The sequence below is a fragment of the Pristiophorus japonicus genome, chromosome 3, assembly GCF_044704955.1.
Source record: "Pristiophorus japonicus isolate sPriJap1 chromosome 3, sPriJap1.hap1, whole genome shotgun sequence".
Classification (NCBI taxonomy): domain Eukaryota; kingdom Metazoa; phylum Chordata; class Chondrichthyes; family Pristiophoridae; genus Pristiophorus; species Pristiophorus japonicus.
Genome location: NC_091979.1, coordinates 296145797 through 296172348, shown reverse-complemented (window position 1 = coordinate 296172348; position 26552 = coordinate 296145797). Strand labels below are relative to the sequence as shown.

The 26552-nt window shown below is 48.0% G+C and overlaps 1 protein-coding gene across 4 annotated transcripts in view; it reads right to left on the bottom strand.

Moving 5' to 3' along the window:
* The window catches only part of LOC139260338 (leucine-rich glioma-inactivated protein 1-like), a 55413-nt gene that overhangs the window by 13418 nt on the left and 15443 nt on the right, over positions 1-26552 (bottom strand). For 3 of the 4 annotated variants that reach the window (XM_070876833.1, XM_070876834.1, XM_070876831.1), the window contains 2 exons: positions 19300-19371; positions 4613-4785 (listed from right to left, as the gene is read on the bottom strand). In XM_070876833.1, the coding sequence (XP_070732934.1) occupies positions 4613-4785; positions 19300-19371 (245 nt within the window). The remainder of the gene's footprint in view (positions 1-4612; positions 4786-19299; positions 19372-26552) is intronic. The other variant, XM_070876832.1, reaches the window with a different exon arrangement.

Below are 26552 nucleotides of genomic sequence, written 5' to 3'. Positions count from 1 at the left end.
AGTGACTACACTTCAAAAGTACTTTATTGGCTGTAAAGCGTCTTGAAACATCTGATGGTCGTGAAAGCCGCTATATAAATCCAAGTCTTTCAAGTCTTTCTTTGCCTTTCAAATAGCTTCTGGACTACACTCGTCTGCTACATCTGTCTCCGAACTTGGACATCAGTTCGTCGATGCTCCACGCCGATTCCATCCTACCTATTTCAACTTTTTCCTTCCACAAGACCTCCAACTTTAACTCTGGTCTCCCTACTATTGTCACCAACCTATTCTCTGCTACTTCCAGGAAATATACATCCCTATAATTCCTCATAACCAGGCCTATGTAACTTGAGTTTTTCCCTGTGTCTATTCATGTGCGCATTTTGACTGCCGCTCCGGTCCCGAGCTGTTAACTTCGATTTCCACTTTATTCTCCCCTTTTTCTTTTCTCTCTATCCCTTCCGAACCGGTCTCTCCTGTCGTCATGCTGCCTTTCATCTCTCCTCTCTCGGATACTCTGCCCTCTCAAATCCCTACCCCAATCTTTCATTACTCTTCAACCTTCCTGCTTTCCAGCCGCCATCCCAGGCTTGACTCCCTTAGTTAAGGCTACAGCTGCCCTCTGTGCCTCTCTTGGCATCCTCCGAAGGGTCCACCGTGGCACTCACTGTTGTCTCCTCACGAGTAGCAACCCTAACTGTCCCATCCTACTCTCTCACTGACCTTACCGTCCAATGCACCCGCAAATCTCCTCCCCTTCCAATTCACCCCTCCAAGCGCTGCCCTGTGGATGCTAGCAATGGATCAGTCATCACCAAACCTCTCTGCGTCTCCCTCCAGAATATCTGTTCACTTGCGAACAAAACCCTTACCATCCATGAGCTTATCGTGGCTGATTGCACGGCCCTGACGGAAACTTGGCTGAGGGGTGATGACACCTTACCCTTAAATAAAGCCACCCCGACTGGCTATACTGTCAACCACTTGCCCCGCCCAGACCGCCGTGGTGGCGGTGTGACTCTCATCACCAAATCACACCCCCTACTCCACCGGCACATTCTCCTCCTTTGAGCATCTCACCTTGTTCCACCCCTCTCACCTCTCATTTAAAATTCTCGCACTCTACCGCCCACCCAAGTACCATGAAAATGTTATCACCGAGATATCTTCACTACTTTCCTCCCTCAGCCTCTGAACCGAGCGACTTCTCATCCTCGGTGATTTCAACCTCCATCTCAATTGATCATAATCTCTCTCCTCTGAGTTCACTACCTTCCTATCCTCTTTTAATCTCTCCCTTCATGTGAACTCCCCAACCCATATTCATGGCCACCCCTTGACCTTGCCATCTCTTGTGGCCTCGCTATTCCCACCCTGTCAATCAAAGATAAGGCCATCTCTGACCACTTCCTTGTATCGCTCTCCACCCACATCCCCCTTCCCTCACCCAACCCTACTTCCTTCTGTGTCCGCCACTAGAAAAAACTCTCAACACTCTTACAACTGCACTTATGAAATCCCAACTGTTCAGCCTTTGGCCCTACTTTCACCATGAATTTTCTGCAGCCACACTGCTTAACCACACCTTCGTCGCCACCTTTGATGCCTTCATCCCTATTAAAACCATTACTCTTGCTCACGCTGGCCATTGCCCCTAGTACGACCCTCATCTTCACTTCCTCAAATCAAAGGGGCACAGACTTGAATGGATATGGCAGACAACTGGTTTAGCCATTCACCGCCAGATCTGGGTGGACCACATAAAGCATTATCAGGTCCTACTCTTGTCTGCCAAAACTGCTCATTATTCCAGGATCATTCTGGAATGCAAAGATAAACCCCAGCTTCGATTCTCTACTGCTAACCGTCTTCTTAAATCCCTCTCCCTGTTTCCTCCAACAACAAGTGCGAGAAGCTCTAAAATTGAGACCATCCGATCAGCTGCTTCTGCCGCTTCCCTTCCTTCCCGCAGCCCACCGGGCCAAACTTCCTCCAAGGTTCCCCCCTGCGCTAGCCCTGAACTCGCATCTTTCTCCAGTTTCTCTCCGATCTCCCCTCTTGACCTCTCCATGCTCATCTTGTCCATGAGACCCACTTCCTGCTCCCTCGATCCTATTCCCACTAGACTAATGACTACCCAACTTCCTTTTCTGGCTCCCATGTTAGCTGACATTATTATGGTTTGCTCTCCTCAGGTACTGTTCCCCGCTCTTTCAGATCTGCCTTCATCACCCCTCTCAAAAAAATAACCCTTGACCCCTCTGTCCTTGTAAATTACCACCCAATCTCCAACTTCCATTTCCTCTCCAAAGTTCTTGAACGTGTTGTCGCCTCCAAAAACCCTGTCCATCTTTCCCTGAATTCAATGTTTGAATCCCTCGAATCCGGTTTCCACCCCTGCCACAGTACCGAAACTGCTCTCATCAAAGTCACAAATGACATCCTTTGTGAGTGTGACAAAGGTAAACTATTCCTCCTCATGTTTTTCGACTTGTCTGCAGCCTTTGACACAGTTCACCACTCCATCCTCCTCCAACGCCTCTCCACCATCGTCCAGCAGGGTGCAACTGTACTTGCCTGGCTCCATTCTTATCTATCTAAACGTAGCCAGAAAATCACCTGTAATGGCTTCTCTTCCCATTTCTGCATCATTACTTCTGGGGTCCCCTAAGAATCTTTCCTTGGCCTCCTCCTATTTCTCATCTATATGCTACCCCTTGGCAACATCATCTGAAAACATGGCATCAGTTTCCACATGATGACATCCAGCTCTACTTCACCACCATTTCTCTCGACCCCTCCCAGTCTCTAAATTGTCAGACTGCTTTCCGACATCCAGTGCTGGATGAGCAGAAATTTTCTCCAGAGATAGGGAGGGGTGAGGCCATAGAGGGATCTGAAAATAAGGATGAGAATTTTGAAATCAAGGCATTGCTTAACCGGAAGTCAATGTAGATCAGCGAGCACAGGGGTGTCTGGACAACGTGGATCACTTCCCCTATCTCGGGAGCTTTCTATCAACAAGAGCAGGCATTGATAATGAGATCCAACACCGCCTCCAGTGTGCCAGTGCAGTCTTCGGCCACCTGAGGAAAAGAATGTTTGAAGATCAGTCCCTCAAAACTGTCACCAAGCTCATGGTCTACAGGGCTGTAGTAATACCCGCACTCCTGTACGGCTCAGAGACATGGACCATGTACTGTAGACACCTCAAGTTGCTGGAGAAATACCACCAGCGATGTCTCCGCAAGATCCTGCAAATCCCCTGGGGGGACAGACGCACAAACATTAGCTTCCTCATCCAGACCAACATCCCCAGCATTGAAGCACTGACCACACTTGATCAGCTCCGCTGGGCAGGCCACATAGTTCGCATGCCAGACATGAGACTCCCAAAGCAAACGCTCTACTCGGAACTCGCCCACGGCAAACGAGCCAAAGGCGGGCAGAGGAAACGTTACAAGGACATCCTCAAAGCCTCCCTGATAAAGTGCGACATCCCTACTGACACCTGGGAGTCCTTGGCCATAGACCCCCTAAGTGAAGGAAGTGCATCCGGAGGGCGCTGAGCTCCTCGAGTATGCAGAAATCAAGCGCAGACAGCGGAAGGAGCGTGCGGCAAACCAGGCTCCCTACCCACCCTTTCCCTCAACGACTATCTGTCCCACCTGTGACAGAAACTGTGGTTCTCATATTGGACTGTACAGCCACCTAAGAACTCATGCTAAGAGTGGAAGCAAGTCTTCCTCGATCCCGAGGGACTGCCTATGATGATGGGCTAGCGGGACTTGGTGTGAGTTAAGACACAGGCAGCCGAGTTTTGGATCATCTCTAGTTTACATAGGGTAAAATGTGGGAGGTCAGCATTGGAATAGTTAAGTCTAGAGGCATGGATGAGGGCTTCAAAAGCAGATGAGCTGAGGCAAGGGCAGAGATGGGCAATGTTACGGAGGTGGAAATAGGTGATCTTAGTTATGCTGTGGATATATGTTCAATAGCTAATTTCAGGGTCAAATATGACACCAAGGTTGTGAACAGTCTGGTTCAGCCTCAGACAGAGGTTGGGGAGAGCGGTGGAGTCAGCGTCTAGGGAACGGAGTTTGTGGCGGGGACTGAAACCAATGGCTTCGGTCTTCCCAATATTCAATTGGAGAAAATTTCTGCTCATCCAGGACTGGATGTCAGACAAGCAGTTTGACAATTTAGAAACCGTGGTGGGGTCGAGAGAAGTGGTAGTGAGGTAGAGCCCTTATTTCTTATGAAGCTCGGTGCCAAACTTTTATCTTATAACAGTCCTGTGAAGCACCATTGGACGTTTTATTACGTTAAAGGCACTATATAAATGCAAGTTGTTGTTGGTGAATCGTACGTCAGCATTAATAATTGCTATGGAGGCTTCAACTGCCCAGATCAATCTGCCTCCCACCAGAAGAAAGACCGATGGTGGAAGCCAACAGCAGGGATAGAGAGATAAATAGCAGAGGGGAAGCATCATAAATATTATCAATTTTTGTTCACCTAACTTTGTCTGAAGTCCATAAATTTCTGGACCCAGGGCAAATCGAATTTCCAAATTCTAACACTAGCACTGCTCATAATACAAAAATATATTTGAGTTCTATTGAATTACCTGCAATCATGCAGTCAAATTCTTTCAGTGTGAGGCTACTTATCTTTGGTTCTTTATGTTCCTGCACTGGATTTGCACAATGGATCTCATCAACTGTTGCATTGGTGCTGCTTAACCATCCCACCAGCCATTTCAATTTGCAATCACAGTGAAAAGAATTGCCTCTAAGATCTCTGTGAAGAAAAGTAGTTTTAATCAGTGTCTTATTATGAAAATTGCACAGTTAAATACTGCTATAATAATACATGATATTAATACAATATGATCTTATATTTTTTCAAAACAACAACAACTTCTAATGTAGTAAAACATCCCAATGCGCTTCACAGGAGTGTTACACGACAAAACATTCTGACAGCGAGCCACATGAGGAGAAATTAGGGCAGATGACCAAAAGCTTTGTCAATGAAGTAGGTTTTAAGGAGCATCTTAAAAGAGGAAAAAGAGGTAGAGAGGCAGAGAGGTTTAGGGAGGGAATTCCAGAAATGTTCTCCGTTGTCTTCAGTCCCCGCCAGAAACTCCATTCCTCTCCCTAGCATCTGTCGGAGGCTGAACCAGACTGTTTGCAAGTTTAGGTACATAACGTCATAGGGTTTTACGCAATCCATTTGAGATGTAATTTCCTCAAAAATGATAAGGCAATTGGTCAACAACAACAACTTGTATTTATATAGCGCCTTTAATGTAGTAAAACATTCCAAGGCGCTTTACAGGAGTATTATGAGACAAAAGATTTGATAGTGAGCCAAATAAAGAAAAATTAGGGCAGGTGACCAAAAGCTTGGTGTCATATTTGACTTTGAAATGAAGTTCCGACCACATATCTGCACCATAACTAAAACTGCCTATTTCGACCTCCGTCACATTGCCCGTCTCCGTCATGCCTCAGCTCATCTGCTGATGAAATCCTCATCGATGCCTTTATTACCTCCAGACTTGACTATTACAACGCACACCTGACCGGCTTACCACATTCTACGCTACATAAACTTGAGGGCGCCCAAAACTCGGCAGCCCGTGTCCTAACTCACATCAAGTCCTGTTCACCCATCACCCCTGTGCTCACTGATCTACATTGGCTACTTGTTAAGCAATGCCTTGATTTTAAAATTCTCATCCTTGTTTTCAACTCCCTGCATGGCCTTGCCCCTCCCTATCTCTGTAATTTCCTCCAGCCCCACAACCCACCCTGAGATATCTGCGCTCCTCTAATTCTGCCCTGTTGAGCATCCCTGATTTTAATTGCTCAACCATTGGTGGCTGTGCCTTCAGCTGCCTCGGCCCTAAGCTCTGGAACTTCTTGCCTAACCTCTCCACCTTCTTTCCTCCTTTAAGACACTCCTTAAAACCTATCTCTTTGACCAAGCTTTTGGTCACCTGTCCTAATTTTTCTTTATGTGGCTCGCTGTCAAATCTTTTGTCTCATAATACTCCTGTGAAGTGCCTTGGAATGTTTTACTACATTAAAGGCGCTATATAAATACAAGTTGTTGTTGTTGACCAATTGCCTTAACATTTTTGAGGAAATTACATCTCAAATAGATTGCGTGGAACCCTATGACATTGTGTACCTAAATTTCCAATTTGGCAGTTTTATTTAAACTTAAATTAATGAAGATTCAGGGTAAAAAATGTGAATGGATAAGAAATTGGTGGAAGGATAGGAAGCAGTAGATACACTTTAGAAGAGTTATGTCAGGTTTAGGCGGGGGGTGGGGTGGGGGGGGGAAATCTGATGTTTCCAATTTGCGTGAACGAGTTTGATTCAGAAGCTCAATGCAATCAGGTTAAATTCACAGATGATTTGATTTTGAGAATACAGGATACCAAAGAAATATGTTGGGCAAAATATGGAAGTGGGCAGAACATTGTGGAGGAAATTTAATATGGCCAAGTGTAAAGTGCTGTGTTTAGCAAGAAAAGTATAGATGACAATAATTCTGCCAAGTGGTGTTGAAATAGTTAAATATGAAATTGAAAGTGGGGTTTTAATTAACACAACATGTCCAATCACTGCACAACAACAATCAACAAAGTGATAGAATGCTGAATTACCTAACCAAAATAGCAGAATACAAGGCCAATAATGCAGTCAGGACCATTGCTCATTCGGCACTGCACAGGCAGAAGATAACGCAACATCAGCATAATTACAATTAGTGCTGCACAGCAACCTTGGCATGTAGTACATGATTCATCAGGAATACACGAGAGTCAGGAGATGGGATTTCCTGAGCAGCAGACCTTAGAGGGCTTTTGCTCACTCTTAAGCCTGTCTTGCTTCTGAACAGATACTGAAATGGCAATAGAAGACAAGAGAAGGAGGCAGTACAACTCAATTTGAAGAGGTGCTGCAATGGGAGGTCCTATAAAAGTTGAACCTTTTTGAAACAGGGAACCATCCTACAGTGAAACATACTACTAGAGCTGCATGGGTGGACCTGGCAGAAAGGGTCCACATTGTGTTCGCGGTCCACATAAGCTAGGTGCAGGTCTGAAGAAATTTGCTGGCCTCAAAGGTTGCCAAGGTAAGTGCTGTTCCCATTTTGCTTTCTTTCAAATTGTTGCCTTACAATTCCTTTTACCAGCACTTGACTGTAATCTTGTTGCTGCATCAAGGCAAATCATATGCAAACTCTGGTGCTCTTTCCAAATGTATAAGAGTGCCCTTCTTTTTCCAGGCACTTTGCATTGTCCATAGGTCAAAGTATTTGCCCTGTAGCCTATTAAATGTGGCAAATGACAAACACCTTAGCGCCTGGATCATATTTGTCTTTTTTCAAATTCCTGATTCCAACATTTTTCTCAGTTTATTTTTGCAGAAGTCTACAAATAAGAAATGCCAATGATGCAGACCAGATTGGTGGGGGGGGGGGGGTTTACCTTAACTGCGACCCTTGATTTCAAACAAAGAGAGGGTGAGCATGGAGGTAATAATACTCCTTGATATTACTCCAGGGGGAGGGGGAGAATGAAGGAGTTCTCCAAGCTCAAGGCTAGTATCATCCTTTGCTTTTGATTCTGCCTCTCATCATTCCATCACACACTGCAATATACTATAGCACTACAACTCTATAGGGCTAGAAATTTGGTATTGCCCCAGTTGAGCAGTTGCAAGTTTAGTACCAGATGTTAATTAATCTCACCGACCGCTAAATTCAGTTTCAGTGCTCAAAGAATGCAGGGGAGTGTTAAATCAGGCGCAAATGGCTAGATGAGTGACGTTAGGCTTCAAGCGATAACAAATATGAGGTATTGTGTAATCGGGAGTGCCATTAAAATGGAGGGTCACTGGCGTCTGCACACAAGCCCCCAATGATTCGGGGAGTTCAGAACAGAATATGCTGTGGGATGAAATGCAAAGTCCTTTGATGGTCCACAATATTCCTGGGACTAAGCAGTCTTTATTGTGCTATCTACCACTCATAACTGACCTTTGGAACGGAAGTTCTTTGACAGCTGGGGTGCATCTCCTTAGGTAGCGCCCCGCCAGGTTCACGCCTTCGCTCCCTGGTGCGAGGTAGTAAGGCGGAGGACGCTACTGAAGATTGCAGATTGTGCACCCAGCAAGCATTGCACGCTCGCTGAGGTTACGATTTGCATGGCGAAAGGTGCTGAGGCGCTAACTGTTATCGCCAGCGCTACGGGGACAGCGAATTTGCTGTGCAGCGTGAGATTCACACTGCCGCAGCGCTACTGCCTGATGTCCCATTAGCACCCCCACCTGGGGACGCTAACATGCTGAATTTCTCCCCCTATGTTTTGTAATGTAAAGATCTGTTTTAATGGGGTCTTAATTAATGTTCCCTTATAGCTGTGTGACGACACAGCCGTGCAGTGCTCGAGAGCATATGCGCTGTCAGCTCACCGGTTTTTTTAAATGGAAAACATAGAAACAAGGTGCAGGAGTAGGCCATTCGAGCCTGCACCGCCATTCAATGAGTTCATGGCTGAACATGCAGCACCCCATTCCTGCTTTCTCGCCATACCCCTTGATCCCCCCTAGTAGTAAGGACTACATCTAACTCCTTTTTGAATATATTTAGTAAATTGGCCTCAACAACTTTCTGTGGTAGCGAATTCCACAGGTTCACCACTCTCTGGGTGAAGAAGTTTCTCCTCATCTCGGTCCTAAATGGCTTACCCCTTATCCTTAGTTTGTGACCCCTGGTTCTGGACTTCCCCAACATTGGGAACATTCTTCCTGCATCTAACCTGTCTAAACCCGTCAGAATTTTAAACGTTTCTATGAGATCCCCTCTCATTCTTCTGAACTCCAGTGAATACAAGCCCAGTTGATCCAGTCTTTCTTGATATGTCAGTCCCGCCATCCCAGGAATCAGTCTGGTGAACCTTCGCAGCACTCCCTCAATAGCAAGAATGTCCTTCCTCAAGTTAGGAGACCAAAACTGTACACAATACTCCAGGTGTGGCCTCACCAAGGCCCTGAACTCAAATCCCCTCGCTATGAAGGCCAACATGCCATTTGCTTTCTTAACCGCCTGCTGTACCTGCATTCCAACCTTCAATGACTGATGTACCATGACACCCAGGTCTCGTTGCACCTCCCCTTTTCCTAATCTGTCACCATTCAGATAATAGTCTGTCTCTCTGTTTTTACCACCAAAGTGGATAATCTCACATTTATCCACATTATATTTCATCTGCCATGCATTTGCCCAATCACCTAACCTATCCAAGTCACTCTGCAGCCTCATAGCATCCTCCTCGCAGCTCACCCTGCCACCCAACTTAGTGTCATCCGCAAATTTGGAGATACTACATTTAATCCCCTCGTCTAAATCATTAATGTACAATGTAAACAGCTGGGGGCCCAGCAAAGAACCTTGCAGTACCCCACTAGTCTGCCATTCTGAAAAGTACCCATTTACTCCTACTCTTTGCTTTCTGTCTGCCAACCAGTTCTCAATCCACATCAGCACACTGCCCCCAATCCCATGTGCTTTAACTTTGCACATTAATCTCTTGTGTGGGACCTTGTCGAAAGCCTTTTGAAATTCCAAATACACCCTTGTCCACTCTACTGGAAACATCCTCAAAAAATTCCAGAAGATTTGTCAAGCATGATTTCCCTTTCACAAATCCATGCTGACTTGGACCTATCATGTCACCTCTTTCCAAATGCGCTGCTAAGACATCCTTAATAATTGATTCCATCATAATTCCCTGTTTTCTCTCTCCCTCCTTTTTTAAAAAGTGGAGTTACATTGGCTACCATCCACTCCATAGGAACTGATCCAGAGTCTATGGAATGTTGGAAAATGACTGTCAATGCATCCACTATTTTCAAGGCCACCTCCTTAAGTACCCCTGAATGCAGACCATCAGGCCCTGGGGATTTATCGGCCTTCAATCCCATCAATTTCCCCAACACAATTTCCCGACTAATAAGGATTTCCCTCAGTTCCTCCTTCTTACTAGACCCTCTGACCCCTTTTATATCCGGAAGGTTGTTTGTGTCCTTCTTAGTAAATACCGAACCAAAACCCGCACATGCTTGAGTTTTTGAATGGGCCATGCAGCCCCCGGAAAATTAGAGGGAACATTGATCTTAATGCTAGCTCTCTAAAAGAGCTGGTCCAGCCTCAAATGGTCACCCACTCCTACTGTGTCAAATGCCAGCACAGATACATTCAATCCGTAGGGATCGGTTAGTTAGTTACAGGAGGGAGCATTTGGTGAGGCACAGAGCACAAGTGAAAAGGATAAGTGCAAGTGAAATTGGAATGGCTGCAATCTGCCAGAGAGCCAGCTCAAGAGCATCTTCATCTGCTAAACCCAGGGATTCAGACTTCATAGGTTTGTGCCTACAGAGTTTGGTAGCTCAGCATCAGCAGTTGACAATGTGTACTAGACAACCTCCATCCCTGAAGATAGCTACTGACAGATGGGCCACGATTTCTCCACACGTGGTGGGATCAATGCAGTTGGGTTTGGTGGTGTAATAAAAGCCCGCTGCCGACTCGAGTCCGCTCTCTCTCCCGAATTTTCCCATGATTGGGCTTGTTAAACCTGCCTTGCGGGCTTCCCAGCCAATTAAGAGGAAGCGGGTCTGATGACGCCTTAAACGGACCATGCCCTCAATGATTTTGAGTTTTCAGTCACTGTCCTGCAGCATTGAGGTGCTGCAAACACTGAGACGCACTGCACAGAGATGCACAGCTACACCCGGGCTCTCCCATGCCTCCCTCCAGATACTTATGGAGGGAGTCACACTACGCAGGGAGGTCCTCTTCCCTTCCCACTGGCAGAAAGGACCTCCCCAAGACACCAACGCAGCCTGGTTGCACATTGCACAGGAGGGCACAAGCAGGTATGTCATCAGGAGGACCGGGCTGCAGTGGCGCAAACCTTTCAATGATCTCAGTAGATCACGAAACGTTACTGCAAAGCCGCACTCAACCTCATCCTGCTGTGCCACTCATCACATCCCCATCACTCTGCTTTCCCTACTCTGCCCCTACACATCCTTTCTCATACCAACCTATCTTGCACCTCCACCCATCCCTCTCTATCTACATTATCAGTTCCCCATTTCACTAGCCACCCCTCACACTCACCCTCATCCTTATCCAATCATAACAGCACACAAGGGAGGCACTTGGATCCTTTAGCCAATGTTCATGTATAGTTAATATTGATGTGTTGTAAAACATTGAAATCTTTATATTCAGGATTTTGCTTTCTTGGGCAGATTTGTGAGCACCTTTGGAAGTGGCTTAGTCAATTGTAGTGAATGATGAGACATAGGGGTACCCCCCACAATGGTGATGAATGTGAAACGAATGAATTGGGCATTGCAGAGATGCTTTATGGAGCTGGTGTGGAGTGGTGCCAACCTGGCGCATCATGTGCAGTCAGGGTGCACAGCGTGAAGTGAAGTAAATGTGGCCAAGGTGAGGCTATGCCTGGCTTCCCGGACAGCATTGTGGTCGGGTGCTGTTGCTCTGTGTACTGTGCAGCATCAAGGATTGCGGAGAAGGTTGGTGATGTTGGTGTTATGGCATTTCATGGTAGGATTCTAAGGACCAAGGTGAGATTTTTTCAAGGGCACTGATGCTGCTGGAATAGATGGCAGGTGAGGTTGAGATGACTGAAGTGCCCTGTCAATGGTGAGAGAGGTTGCTCTAAGAAGATGACAGTGGATAGAGAGTTCACTGCAAACACTTCCAAAGTGCATACAGTTCAAAGTCTCTTCCAAAACCTGAAGGCTTCTGCTTCTGACATTGGAAAGTGAACAGCTGTGAAATGGTAGCTTTTATACAACTTCTGCAGCTGTCAACTAACCAAAGTGATGGAGCGTCACTGAGAACCTGACCCCACTTACTTGGCATGAAACCCGAGGGATGGCAAAGCTGTCAAACGGTTGGTAAAGTTGTAAGTGCCTGCTTTTAACCCTCTTATCTAGTATTTAAGTACCTTTTAATGATATTAATTACCTATCCTGCCGCTTGCTGTTGGGTCTGCTATCCGAACGCAGATATGACAGCTGAGAAACTTACATGGCAGCGGGTTCAGAGTAGGATCCCGACCCGCTGTAAATCAGGGCCATTTTGACAGTGGGCCCGCCTCCAAACCCACACTCACAGGACTGGGAAGATTCCGGCCACAGCAACCAACTTCTTCTCCCACTGGAAAAACTTAGAAGGCACATATGCCTAGAAATTGGGTAGTGCCAATTCCAAATTATAGGTGTAAAATGGGTGCCTAAGGGCCCAAATGGCAAGCTCATTCCACGCAGAAGTGTGCTTCGTGCCATATTGGTAATGGCTCCTGCATAGGAATCCAGGCTGCATAACTGAAACAGGTATTAGCCCCTTTTCATATGCAAATAGGGGGCGTGACACCTGTTTGTGGCTCCCTTTACAAAATAATATAATTGTGGAGCCATGATATAATCATTAATCTTGAAATAAGGCTGAGGGCAGAAGCAGGGATTCTGCAATTTGCCAGCGAGCTGGGTCACATGTATGACTGTTGTGCACTGAATATTTCAGGCATTAAGTATAGAGGCCTTAAATTTCTTCTGAGTTTAATGGTTTATTCTTCAGATCTCGTTTTTGGCTCACAAGAATGTAAGAAACAGTTGCAGGAGTAGGTCATGTGGTCCCTCGAGCTTGCTCCGCCATTCAATAAGATCGTGGCTGATCTGATCTTGGCCTCAACTCTACTTCCCTGCCCGCTCCCCATAACCCTCGACTCCCTTATCATTCAATAGTTGGGGCTCCTAGTTGGGGTTAGTCTTCTGCCACTGGCTCTCCATGAGGTACACAGAAATTGTATAAGATGGAGCAAACTGCAGAAATCTGGAATACTTTGACCGGACTGTACAATGACTCCCACTAATGGATCAAAGCATCGGAACCTTTGTTTCAGCATCTTGGTGATCTCCACACCAAGATCCTGGTAAATGTGTATACCTCATTGCATCTTTCTTCAGGCTTCAACCTTGGTGTGTCAAAGGAGTCATAAATCAGGGCTCTCGGGATATTCTTGGTTCCCTAGGGCCATCCATGGGTAAAGTAATGAAATCCCATAAACGGGTAACATTGTATGTGTCATCTGCATGATGCAGATGCACACTACAGATTGGGAGATTTGTCAGGTGTCCCCTGCTGTTGCTTGAAATGATCCAGTAGCATCAATGGGCCCCAAGTTTGCCCCCAGGGTTAGAATGGTGCATCTCCGTGTGGTGCGCTGACTTTTTAGAACAGAAATGGTGCCTAGCCTATTATTTACCTTGGTATTCTTCCCTCCATCTGGTCGCTCCAGGCCCTTGGTGCAGCGAAGCAGAACGTGTGGAGGGCGGAGCCAGCTCCCGGCGCTGAAAACAGTGCCGGAACCTCTGCACATTCGCGTTAGAGAGTGCGTGCATGTGCAGTAGCTCCAGACCCCCGAGGCTGTGTGGGAGGGGCTCAAAGCACGCCGCCCCTAGCTCTGGCCAAATGGGCTGCCAGGGCGAAGATCAGGCCTCCTTCCCTCCCTCCCGTTTAGTTCCCCCCCCTCCCGTTTAGCTCCCGCTCCCCCCCTCCCTCCCGTTTAGCTCCCGCTCCCCCCCAGTTTAGCTTCCGCTCCCGCTCCCTCCCTGATCCACGCCGATGGCAGCAGGGTCCGCCCGCCCACCCGGCATCTTGCTGGAGGCGGGCCCTGCCTGAAGTCTTCAGCGGCCCGGCCTGACATCTGCGTCGGGGCCCGCCCGCCCCACCCGAATTCTTCGACGTGGCCAGTTCAGCCTCTCTCTCCCTCCCTCCCTCCCACTCCTCCCCTCTCCCTCCCTCCTCTCCCCCTCCCTTCCCCTCCTCTCCCCGTCCCTCCCCCTCCCCCTCCTCTTCCCACTCCCTTCCCCTCCTTCCCTCCCCCTCCTTCCCTCCCCCCCTCCTGTTTCTCCCCCATCCCCTCCTCTTCTCCCTCAATCCCCCTCCTCCCCTCCCCCTCCTCTTCCCCTCCCTCCCTCCTCTTCCTCTCCCTCCCTTCCCCTCCCTCTCTCCTTCCCTCCCCCTCCTGTTCCCCCTCATGTTTCTCCCCCCTCCCCCTCCTCTTCTCCCTCAATCCCCCTCCTCTTCTCCCTCCCTCCCTCCTCTCCCCCCCTCCTCCTCCCTCCCCCTTGCTGTCAGAAACACAGAGAGACACTGACAGAGAGAGAGAGAGACATTGACAGAGAGAAAGACACTGGGGGAACCCCATCCCAGCACGCTGTTGGAGAGCTCCCGGTGCTGCAATCGGTGTGTAGAAACTTAATTTTTTATTTATTGATTGATTTTCTAATTTTTTTAAATTTTTAATATTTTATTTATTTTATTTTATTGGTTGATTTATTGATTTATTTATCATTTATTATTGATGATGGCTCTTTATTTGTAAAAGTGAAGTGTTTAATGTTTGTAAAACCCCCTCCCCCACCCCCACCCCATCTCTCGTTCTCTACGCCTGATTTATAAGTATAGGTAAGGTTTTTCTGAGCATACAAAAATCTACAATTACTCCATTCCAAGTTAGTTTGGAGTAAGTTTTCGCTGCCTAAACTTGCAAAACAAGCGTAAGTGGCTGGACACACCCCCTTTTGGAAAAAAATCTGTTCTACAATGAAACTATTCTAACCCACTAGAACTGGAGCAAACTAAATGCCGAGAATTGTAATTTCTAAGATGCTCCATTCTAAACTAGTTGCTCAAAAAAAATAGGAGCAACTCAGGCTGAAACTTGAGCCCAATATTTCAAGACAGCGACAGCCCTTGTCCTCAAAGTGGTTTCAAGGTTCTGCAGAAACTATGGGCCCAAGTTTCCACATGATTTGCGCCTGATTTTTAGGAGCAACTGGTGGAGAACGGACTATCTTAGAAATCGCAATTCTCCACATTTTTTTTTCTGCAGTTCTAGTCAGGTAGAACAGTTCTACTTTGGAACAGAATTTTTTCTTCAAAAGTGTCCGGCCACTGACGCCTGATTTCAAATTTTCCACAGTGAAAACCTACTCCAAACTAAAGTAGAATGGAGCAAGTGAAGATTTTTGTAGAACTGAAAAAACCTGTTCTACACATTAAAAAATCAGGCGCAGGTTGCAAATTAGGCGTCCAGAACGAGGTGGGGGGGGAGGGGAACTCATTAAATTCTACAATAAATCCTTATTTATACTTCTACAAATATTATACAAATAAATCCAACCTGAATAAACATTTATAAGCAAAGAAAAGATTAAATAAACCATCTTCCTACCTGTGTGAAAGTGCTTCAGGCACGGAGAATGCTGCAGGCGTTCGTTCCCGCGGGGGGGGGGTGGAGAAGGGAACAGCCGTTTCGTTCCCGTGGAGGGGAGGGGGGGGGGAATTAAACAGCCGTTTCGTTCCCGTGGAGGGGAGGGGGGGGGGAATTAAACAGCCGTTTCGTTCCCGCGGAGGGGGGGGGGGGGGGGAATTAAACAGCCGCTTCGTTCCCGCGGAGGGGAGGGGGGGGGAATTAAACAGCCGTTTCGTTCCCGCGGAGGGGAGGGGGGGGGGAATTAAACAGCCGTTTCGTTCCCGTGGAGGGGAGGGGGGGGGGGGAATTAAACAGCCGTTTCGTTCCCGTGGAGGGGAGGGGGGGGGAATTAAACAGCCGCTTCGTTCCCGTGGAGGGGAGGGGGGGGGGGAATTAAACAGCCGCTTCGTTCCCGTGGAGGGGAGGGGGGGGGGGAATTAAACAGCCGCTTCGTTCCCGCGGAGGGGAGGGGGGGGGAATTAAACAGCCGCTTCGTTCCCGTGGAGGGGGGGGGGGGGGGAATTAAACAGCCGCTTCGTTCCCGTGGAGGGGGGGGGGGGGAATTAAACAGCCGCTTCGTTCCCGTGGAGGGGGGGGGGGGGGGAATTAAACAGCCGCTTCGTTCCCGTGGAGGGGGGGGGGGAAGCCGCTTCGTTCCCGTGGAGGGTGGGGGGGGGGAATTAAACAGCCGCTTCGTTCCCGTGGAGGGTGGGGGGGGGGAATTAAACAGCCGCTTCGTTCCCGTGGAGGGGGGGGGAATTAAACAACCGCTTCGTTCCCGTGGAGGGTGGGGGGGGGAATTAAACAGCCGCTTCGTTCCCGTGGAGGGGGGGGGAATTAAACAGCCGCTTCGTTCCCGTGGAGGGGGGGGGGAATTAAACAGCCGCTTCGTTCCCGCGGAGGGGAGGGGGGGGAATTAAACAGCCGCTTCGTTCCCGTGGAGGGGGGGGGAATTAAACAACCGCTTCGTTCCCGCGGAGGGGAGGGGGGGGGGAATTAACAACCGCTTCGTTCCCGCGGAGGGGAGGGGGGGGGGGAATTAAACAACCGCTTCGTTCCCGCGGAGGGGGGGGGAATTAAACAACCGCTTCGTTCCCGCGGAGGGGGGGGGAAGGGAACAGCCGCTTCGTTCCCGCGGAGGGGGGGGAAGGGAACAGCCGCTTCGTTCCCGTGGAGGGTGGGGGGGGGAATTAAACAGCCGCTTCGTTCCCGTGGAGGGGGGGGGGAATTAAACAGCCGCTTCGTTCCCGCGGAGGGGAGGGGGGGGGGGAAATTAAACAGCCGCTTCGTTCCCGTGGAGGGTGGGGGGGGGAATTAAACAGCCGCTTCGTTCCCGTGGAGGGGGGGGGGAATTAAACAGCCGCTTCGTTCCCGCGGAGGGGAGGGGGGGGGGGGGGGAATTAAACAGCCGCTTCGTTCCCGCGGAGGGGAGGGGGGAATTAAACAGCCGCTTCGTTCCCGCGGAGGGGGGGGGGGGGAATTAAACAGCCGCTTCGTTCCCGCGGAGGGGAGGGGGGGGGGGAATTAAACAACCGCTTCGTTCCCGTGGAGGGGAGGGGGGGGGGGGAATTAAACAACCGCTTCGTTCCCGTGGAGGGGAGGGGGGGGGGGGAATTAAACAACCGCTTCGTTCCCGTGGAGGGGAGGGGGGGGGGGGAATTAAACAGCCGCTTCGTTCCCGCGGAGGGGAGGGGGGGGGGGAATTAAACAGCCGCTTCGTTCCCGCGGAGGGGAGGGGGGGGGGGGGGGAATTAAACAGCCGCTTCGTTCCCGTGGAGGGGAGGGGGGGGGGGAATTAAACAGCCGCTTCGTTCCCGCGGAGGGGAGGGGGGGGGGGGGAATTAAACAGCCGCTTTGTTCCCGTGGAGGGGAGGGGGGGGGGGGGAATTAAACAGCCGCTTCGTTCCCGTGGAGGGGGGGGGGAATTAAACAACCGCTTCGTTCCCGTGGAGGGGAGGGGGGGGGGAATTAAACAGCCGTTTCGTTCCCGTGGAGGGGGGGGGGAATTAAACAACCGCTTCGTTCCCGTGGAGGGGAGGGGGGGGGGGAATTAAACAGCCGCTTCGTTCCCGCATTTTGATAGATTGCACGCATCCCCGGGAGAAGGACATTTGCGAGCAGAGATTTGGGCTCTTTGTCCTTCAAACTCTTATGCCTGGTGCAGGCGCCTAGCCTACTTTTACCAGCATTAGAGTTTTAAAAGTTAGAAAAATTAAATGTTATCACTAATTTTTATATTAAAAAACCCTGTCCATTTAGGCAAGTATATTTTTACCCCTATTAAAAAAAATATTTTTTTGTCTAAAACATTTAATTAAATTCTATTTCAATTAATTTTAAATATGTGAGGTATTTTTTTTAATTTATTGTATTGTACTTCTGTGTTTTGGGAGGTACTCGTACAAATGGAGCTCCCATTATCATCAATGAGAATACTCCAAATTCATTTGGGGTCCAGGCCCACATGATCTCAGGTTGCGCTTACGTTCCTGGGATGTGTGAGCCCATACGTTGGGCTGCAAAAGGAGGCCTCGGACCGCAAGTATACGATCCTCCGGGACCGCTAGGTACTTTCGTGAAAAAAACTTTGGTCGGAGGCGTCCACCTGCAGGAAGCCTCCGACCGCAATTTTTGTGCCATGATCTCTACAAGCAGATCTCCTCAATCATGTGACTTGACTGGGTCCATATGGATGGCTTCTTCTTGAATGCCTAAGATGAAAAGACCCTTGCCTTGAATGTCTCCACTGATCCACCTTTTCCAGGGTTCAATTGCAGTTCCCTTGCCAAACACAACAGATGGGAAATGGGTTGCAGCTTTAAGAAAGTGTGTATACCTTCAGTAGTGAAAGCAACAGAAAAATTCAAAGAAGTACCAAACTGTTGGCTCAAAATATGAGTACTCCCACAACTAGGAAGCAGACTCCCATTTAAGAAAAGGCTCAGACATGGCTTACTTTGGGATCTACCATTCAGGATCTGTTTTATATGGGTGCTGAGACTGCAGCACTATTCAGGCATTATAAGGCCAGCACCCCAGTAACACTTTTTGGGCCCTTAATGAATCTAGTATGTACCTGATGTGCAGGCCCTCGGTGCCACATGTACTTTATTGCCAGGAGGACAGCAAGCCTCAATGCTTGGTAATATGGATCACCTGTGTCATTAGCACAACTGGCATAGAGCAAATATATTCACACTTCAAGGTGCAGCGCTTGCTGGAGAGGGTGACTGGATTGGATGTCACCAAGGTCCAGGTCGCTGATTGGAGCATGGGCAGGTACAGCAGGAGCGGCGAGTTTGGGGTGCAGGAATGGTGAGTGACCATGAGCGACGTGATCGGGGCCCAGGAGAGGCATGAGTTCGAGGCCCAGAAGAGGGCCCAGGGCAGCATGGGCCAGCCCACACTGCAATATGTGTGCGCACTAGGTCCGAGCAGCAGAGCTGGTCTCCAGTCGTCTTGGTGAATCCTTGCCACTGGACCAAGACCTAGCTCTGTCAAGCCCGTGTGCAACGGCCACCACACGTTAAAAAAAATCCACACACAGGCATCTTCCACCCTTCAACATGTAGTTTGGGACTTGGAATATTAGGTCTTTCATTGAAAGACCTGTGAACGCATCCCTTTTTGGCATGGAAGCAAGTTATCCTCGATACGAGGGACTGCCTATGATGATGATGCTGACTTGTTGATAGATATACTGTAAGCACTTAACACACATGATTTCTCTCTTTCCAGAATAAGATTGCCCTCAGTAACGCTGAGTAGCAATTGGTGAAGATCTATTTTAGCACATTAATGGATCCTGACATAATCCCATTTCAGCAGCACTTAAAATGTCTATATACTGGAGATTTCACGTTGTAGAAAGAAAACATATACAACATTTTTAAATAAAGTACAAAATATTATGAGGTGCAAGTAACTCTTACACATTAGTTAATGCATCCAGGTCTTTGAATAAATCTTTAGGAAGGGTTTGAAGATTATTATTCGCCAAACTTCTGTTGAAAGCAAACAAAAGTGAAAGACACTACATTAGTCATATATAATTTTTAAACTGTTACCTCAGTAATTTTCCCTTCTTCAACACATATTAAAATGATTACTAAGACAGTGAGGGGAAATTATGAAAATTACCCTGCACCATCATGTTTCTCATTCGAATGCTGTAAAATTTTAAAAGACCAGTTGATCTCCTGTTTTATTGCAAATACACTATTTGTTTTAATTGAAATTGAGTAGGACTCAGCAGCTGACACTTCTAACTCCGCCTGTTCATAAATTCAGCCTTGGACATGTCAGGAGTCCAGGCCTTCAAGTTAGCATAAATTGTAAATGTTACTATTACTTCAACTTGCTTAAAGAAAGATTTACATTTATATAACACCTTTCATGACCAGTGAACGTCTCAAAGCGCTTTACAGGCAATGAAGTACTTTTGGAATGTAGTCACTGTTGTAATATGGGAAACATGGCAGCCAATTTGGGCACAAGCAAGCTCCCACAAACATCAATGTGATAATGACCAGATAATCTGTTTTGTTACGTTGATTGAGGGATAAATATTGGCAAGGACACTGGAAATAGCTCCCCTGCTCTTCTTCAAAATAACAACATCAGATTTTTTACATCCAGTTGAGTTTAACTTCCCTCCGAAAGACAGCACCTCCAACAGTGCAACATTCCCTGGAGTGCCAGCCTAGATTTTTGTGCTCAAGTCTCTAGAGTGGGACTTGAACCCACAACCTTTTGACTCAGAAGTGAGTGTGCTACCCACTGAGCCACAGCTGACACTTAGTTAAACTTTGTTATAGCTTCTACTTACTTAAATTTTCAGTTTTTGGACTTAATTAGATGCCTTGTATGAGTTGTGAAATTTGTTCCTAATAATCATGTGATCAATAACTCCACATCGACCAATGAGAAAGCAAATAAGACCCCTATCATCATGTTTTGGGATTTTTTGACCATTTTTCACAGAAAGGATTTGAATGAAGTACTGTTAATGTTAGGTTTTTAAAAGCACAGTTTAAAAGTGTATTTACATAAGTTTTTGAAGAAAGCTCTGAGAAAATAGGCAATTAAAATGTTTTTTAAAAAATTCGTCCATGGGATGTAGGCGTCGCTGGCAAGGCTGGCATTTATTGCCCATCCCTAATTGCCCTTGAGAAGGTGGCTTCTTGAACCACTGCAGTCCGTATGGTGAAGGTACTCCCACAGTGCTGAATTTGTTAAAGCGATTTGTTACAACTGAGGCTTGCTAGGCCATTTCAGAGAGCAGTGAAGAGTCAACCACATTGCTGTGTGGCTGGAGTTACATATAGGCCAGACGGGGTCAGGATAATAGATTTCCTTCCTTAAAGGACATTAGTGAACCAGTTGGGTTTTTCCAACAAAATGGTAGTTACAGAAATTAACATTTTGCTGATACAGCACAACATGTGAGCATGGCATGGATACTGCTAAGTTGTGAAATAATGCAACAACTCAGCAGAGGGCAATGAATGGATGGATTGGACAGCAATCAACTGAACTGAACCCTAAATGTTAGATACCTGTCACCAATGTACCAATGTTAACTGTCCTTTTATGCCACCTCACTTTAATGTCCCAACCAAAAGAAGGCAGCTCTGACAATGCAGCACTCCCTCAGTTTGCACTGAAGTGTCTGCCTCAATTATCAGCTCAAGTCCTGGAGGTGGGAGTTGATCTTCTGATTAAGAGGCAAGAGCTGAGCCAAGCTGACATGTAGAATTTATAGGGCCAAGTTTCAGCCTGAGTTGCTCCTGTTTTTTTGGAGCAACTGGTTTAGAATGGAGTATCTTAAAAAATTGGAATTCTCGGCATTTAGTTTGCTCCAGTTCTAGTCAGTTAGAACAGTTTCACTTTGGAACAGAATTTCTTTTCAAAAGGAGGCATGTCCGGCCACTTACGCCTGTTTTCAAAGTTTAGGCAGTGAAAACTTACTCCAAACTAACTTAGAATGGAGTAAGTGAAGATTTTTGTACGTTCGAAAAAACCTTGTCTACACTTTAGAAAATCAGGCATAGGTTACAAATTAGGCGTAGGGAATGGGGGGGGGGGGGGGGTTTAAAGGGAAGTTTACGAACATTAAACACTTCAGTTTTACAAATAAAGAGCCACCATCAATAATAAATGATAAATACATCAATAAATCAACCAATAAATTAATCCCCAAAAATTAATAAAAAATTAAAAAAATCCAATAAATAAAACATTTTCTACTTACCGACTGCAGCACCGGGAGTCCTCCAACACCGTGCTGGGACAGTCCCCCCAGTGTGTCTCTGTCAGTGTCTCCATCTGTCTGTCTGTGTGTGTGTCTCTCACTCTCTGTCTGTCAGTGTCTGTGTTTCTGATAGCGAGGGGAAAGGGAGAAGGGGGAGGGTGAGAAGGGAGATGGGGGGGGAGGGGGAGAAGGGGGGTTGGGAGGGGGAGAAGGGGGGTGAGAGGGAGGGGGAGAAGGGGGGTGAGAGGGAGGGGGAGAAGGGGGGTGAGAGGGAGGGGGAGAAGGGGGGTGGGGAGGGGGAGAAGGGGGGTGGGGAGGGGGAGAAGGGGGGTGGGGAGGGGGAGAAGGGGGATGGGGAGGGGGTGAAGGGTGGTGGGGAGGGGGAGAAGGGGAGTGGGGGGAGGGGGAGAAGGGGGGGAGGGGGAGAAAGGGGGGAGAAGGGAGAGAGGATGTAGGGAGGGAAGGAGAGAGGATATAGGGAGGGAAGGAGAGAGGATGTAGGGAGGGAAGGAGAGAGGATGTAGGGAGGGAAGGAGAGAGGAGGGAGAAAGAGGAGGGAGGGAGGAGGGAGGGAAGGAAGGAGAGAGGAGGGAGGGAAGGAGGGAGAGAGGAGGGAGGGAGGGAAGGAGAGAGGAGGGAGGGAAGGGAAGGAGAGAGGAGGGAGGGAGGGAGAGAGGAGGGAGGGAAGGAGAGAGGGGGGGGGGGGTCGCGGAGGTCCGGGGGGGGGGGGGGGGAAGAGTCGCGGAGGTCTGGGGGCAGGGGGAGAGAGAGTTGCGGAGGTCCGGGGGGGGGGAGGGGGGAAGAGAGTCGCGGAGGTCCGGGGGGGGGGGGAGAGAGAGAGTCACGGAGGTCCGGGGGGGGAAGAGAGTCGCGGAGATCCGGGGGGGGGGGGGGGGAGGGAGCGGAGGTCGGGTCGCCGGGGGGGGGCGGGGAGCAAGGGTTGGGTCGGGTGGGAGGAGCCTTATTCACGCAGCCCCAGTGAGGCCATTCGGCCAGGGCTAGGGGCTGCGTGCTTCGGGCCCCTCCCACAGATTTGGGCGCCTGGAGCTACTGCACATACGCGCCCACTGTAGCGCGCATGTGCAGAGGTCCCGGCACTGTTTTCAGCGCAGGGACCTGGCTCCGCCCCCAACAGCTCGTGCTGAGCTGCACCCAGCTGCAGAGGACCTGCAAGGAGCCGGAGAATAGGTGAGTTTTTTTTAGGCGCACTTTCTGGCGCGAAAAACGGGCGTCCAGGTCCGGGCTGCGCCATTTTAGGCGCGGCCCCAAACTTGGGCCCCATGTACCTTGATTTCCAGAAAGCCTTTGATAAAGTACTGCATAGACAGCTATTAGAAAAGATTACATAATATGGGCTTGCCGACCAGAAAGTATGTTGGATAGGTAACTGATTGCAATCTTGTAGGCCGAGAGTCGTCGTCAATTGCAGTAGATCTAAATGGGGGAGGTCAGGAGTGAAGTTCCACAAGGCTCCAGGTTGAGAATATTGCTGTTTTTGGTCTTCTTTAGGATTTGAATTAGAACATTAATTGCATCATTCACAAGTTTGCAGATAACACAAATGTGTTGGGAATTTAGACACATCAATAGGTAGAGGAGGATTTAGGGAGGGGAATGGACTTGTGTGTAGTAGATGTCCTTCAATGTGGATAAATGCAGTGTTATGTATTTGGATTTTGGAAAACCCATAGCATGCAGGGGTACCTGCTAAAGGCTATGGATTGGGAGAGGGACTGGAGGGTCATAACTGATAAGTAATTGAAGGTCCATCAGAAGCATAACAAGACAGAGGCAAAGAAAATATGATTTTAGGTTGTACTGCTAACAAAGTATCAACCCAAAAATACTATACTTGGAGTATTGTGTACAGTTTTTGTCCCTACACATCGTGGGAAATGTCGGGACCCTGGAGAAGGTAGAGAAGATAGTGATCAAAATTATATCCTGTCTTAGTTGAATTGGGACCATTTTCATTAGAGAAATGCAGACTTAGCCGGGATATGACTGTGGTCTTTAAAACAATGAAAATATTAGATTCTAACAATTGGATAGATCATTTAAAATTGATGTAGGACTAAGGTGTCTGCACATAAAATCCCCAGGCAAAGGGCTCAATTTTTCCCAATGCCGTTTTTTTTACGTATTGTCACAGTTATACCCATTTTTTTGGGCCACGACTACTGCAAAAAAAAAATTGCTAGTTTTTAAAAATTAAGTTTTTGACATGACTGCTATGGGCGCGCATGCCTAGTACAGCATCCGGTCTGCATTCAGCCATTTTTAAAGAGCTAGTTCTATGTGAGAATTTTAATTCTCAGTGGAAAAATCAAAGATATAATACAATATGCAACGTGGCTCAAGGACCAAGAATTTCTCACGGGATTAAGTGGAGACACTGGTTACTGTAATGGAGGCCAGATGGTACAAGCTGGACACCAGCAGAGGTCACATAAAAGTTTCACCAAATGAAATGAAGAAACGCTGGAACCAACTTGCAGAAGATTACTGTGCAATGGTGACCACCCTGAGGTATGGAGACCAGTGCGAAAAGAAGTGGCAGGATCTTGGTCAAGTAGTTAGTGAAGTAATATTTGTATTTAATCAATGGAATTGCAATTGTAAATGTGACCATCTGTATATGTCCGACCCAGTAGAAAGACACCCTCTTTAAAAAGTTATATTTTCATCTTTGCAGAGGAAGGTGGCACACAACAAAAGGGAAAGAACGTGAACAGGAGGAAGCCCAGCAAATCTGCACCCACTGATACCCTTGAAAGACAGGGTCGCTGCTTTGATGGGTCCTACCTGGAGGAAAGCAACCATCACTGCACAAGCTGGGCCCAAACTCGAGGGAGAGCGTAAATCCTGCAAAGTCCACAGTCTGGCTTTGCTAAATGTTAAGCACTGCGCAGGTTAGATCATGCTTAGGTTCATGGGGATGCCTCCATCAGCTACGCTTCGGTTGATGCAATGTGCTATTATTCATCGTGGTCCTTCAAATGAGCCTGCTGCCTGTGCCGTGGTGAGCCTACTCATGCCACCCTGCCCCCTCCTCTGCTGCTAACCATTTGTCTGTTCTGTTATATTTTGTGGAACCTGAGGCCAACCCTGACGAGCTGAAGCCGATGCAGAAGAAGATTCAGATGCAGATGAGCCTGAAGAGGAGAACATCTTCCAATCCCACTTTCCAGACCAAGAGCATGGGGGTGAGAGGGAGGGGCAGGGGGAGGGGATGGATGAAGTCCCCACTGTTGTACTCACTTTGGAGGTGGAGCAGGTGCCACCCATTGAGGTGCTAGCTCCTTCCCCGAGTAGTGGTTTGGGTCTTCATGGGACATTCCATGGCTTTTCACCGTCCGATGTTGGGGATTCCGGTAGGGTGCAGTAAGGCACATCCAGGGCCCCACCGTCTGAGGCTGTGGGTCCCAGTGGGATGCAGCGAGGCATACCCAGGGTGAGGAGGGGAAGGAGAGCTCCTGAGGTGCAGGATCTAACAGATGTGGTTCAGATAATGGAAATGAGTGCGGAGAGCATCGACCTTACTCGATTACTCCTGGACACCATCAGTGGGGTATCAGTGATGAGGTAGCAGGACTGTCGGGAGAAGTAACAACACTCTCACGAGACAAGGGAACACTGTCCAGGCACATGAGGGAGGGAATGTCGCAGGTAGCTGATACACTGTCGGTGAACATGAGGGAGGAAATGTTGCAGGTAGTCGATACACTGTCGATAAACATGAGGGAGGGAATGTTGCAGGTTGTTGAAACACTGTTGGTGAACATGAGGGAAGGAATGTCGGAGTTAGCTGCTGCAAAAAGGGAATATGCCCAGACCTCGTGCCACTTGACAGAATCAACTGCCACTACCATTCCAATCCCCAGACCAGCCTCTGAAGAGGCTCAAGCTAGGCCTTCCACATCACCGCCTGCCCAAACGCCCCATCAAGAAGTGCGCATAACTGAAATGTTTGAAAGAATAAGCTTGGTAGCAACCCAAGAAATGCTGCGCCACCGCCTGTGGGCAGGGGTGGAGTCAACAAGACTAAGCGCAGCTGGTGGTCTTAGAATAAGGTGGAGGAGAGAATGGGTGCAGCCTTTCTTTGCTGCTGTTATTGTTATTATTGTTGTTGTTACTGTTGTAACTGTTCTCAAATTAAAAGTTTTTGTAAGTTATTTGTAAATTTACAAGTTTAAAAATTTGTAAGTGATCTTATAGTTTTTAAGTGATCTTATCTGTAAGTGATAAGTACAAACAAGTGTTAAACTTTTGAATAAAATATATTTTAAATTATAACTGAATCATTTCCATTATTTGTTCCATTATTAACACAACTTTTTGAACTAAAGAAGACTCATTTCCATTATTTGTTCCATTAAGACAACACTTTACGGAACAGGTCCAAACAGTAAACATTGTCCATTTGGAATAGTTGCCGCTGAACCTTCAGGCAGCAAAGCGCTCACGGATGAGCTGCTGGCACAAGACCCGAGCAATCGTTAAAGGGGCACGATGGCCCGTCCTCCTCCTCCTCCTCGTCATCTGCATCTTCCTCCACATCATCAACCACTATCACCTCAGATGGTTCTTCTACTACCAGCTGCTGCTGCCACATGATGGCTAAGTTATGCAGCATGTAGCACACAACAGTGAACTGACCGACAGTCTCAGGAGAGTATTGCAAGTAGCCTTCGGAATGGTCCAGGCATCGAAAACACTGTTTCAAGATGCCAATGGGCCTCTCTATTATGCTGCGCATCGCAATGTGTGACATGTTATATTCCCGGTCAGCTTCCGTCCAGGTTACGCGTAGCCAGGTGGTGCGGCCGTACCATTTGTCTCCCAGCAGTCAGTTCAGCCCATCTGGCTGCTGCTGAAACATGGCAGATATAACGTTCTCGCGCAGGATGAGCGCATCATGGGTATACTGGC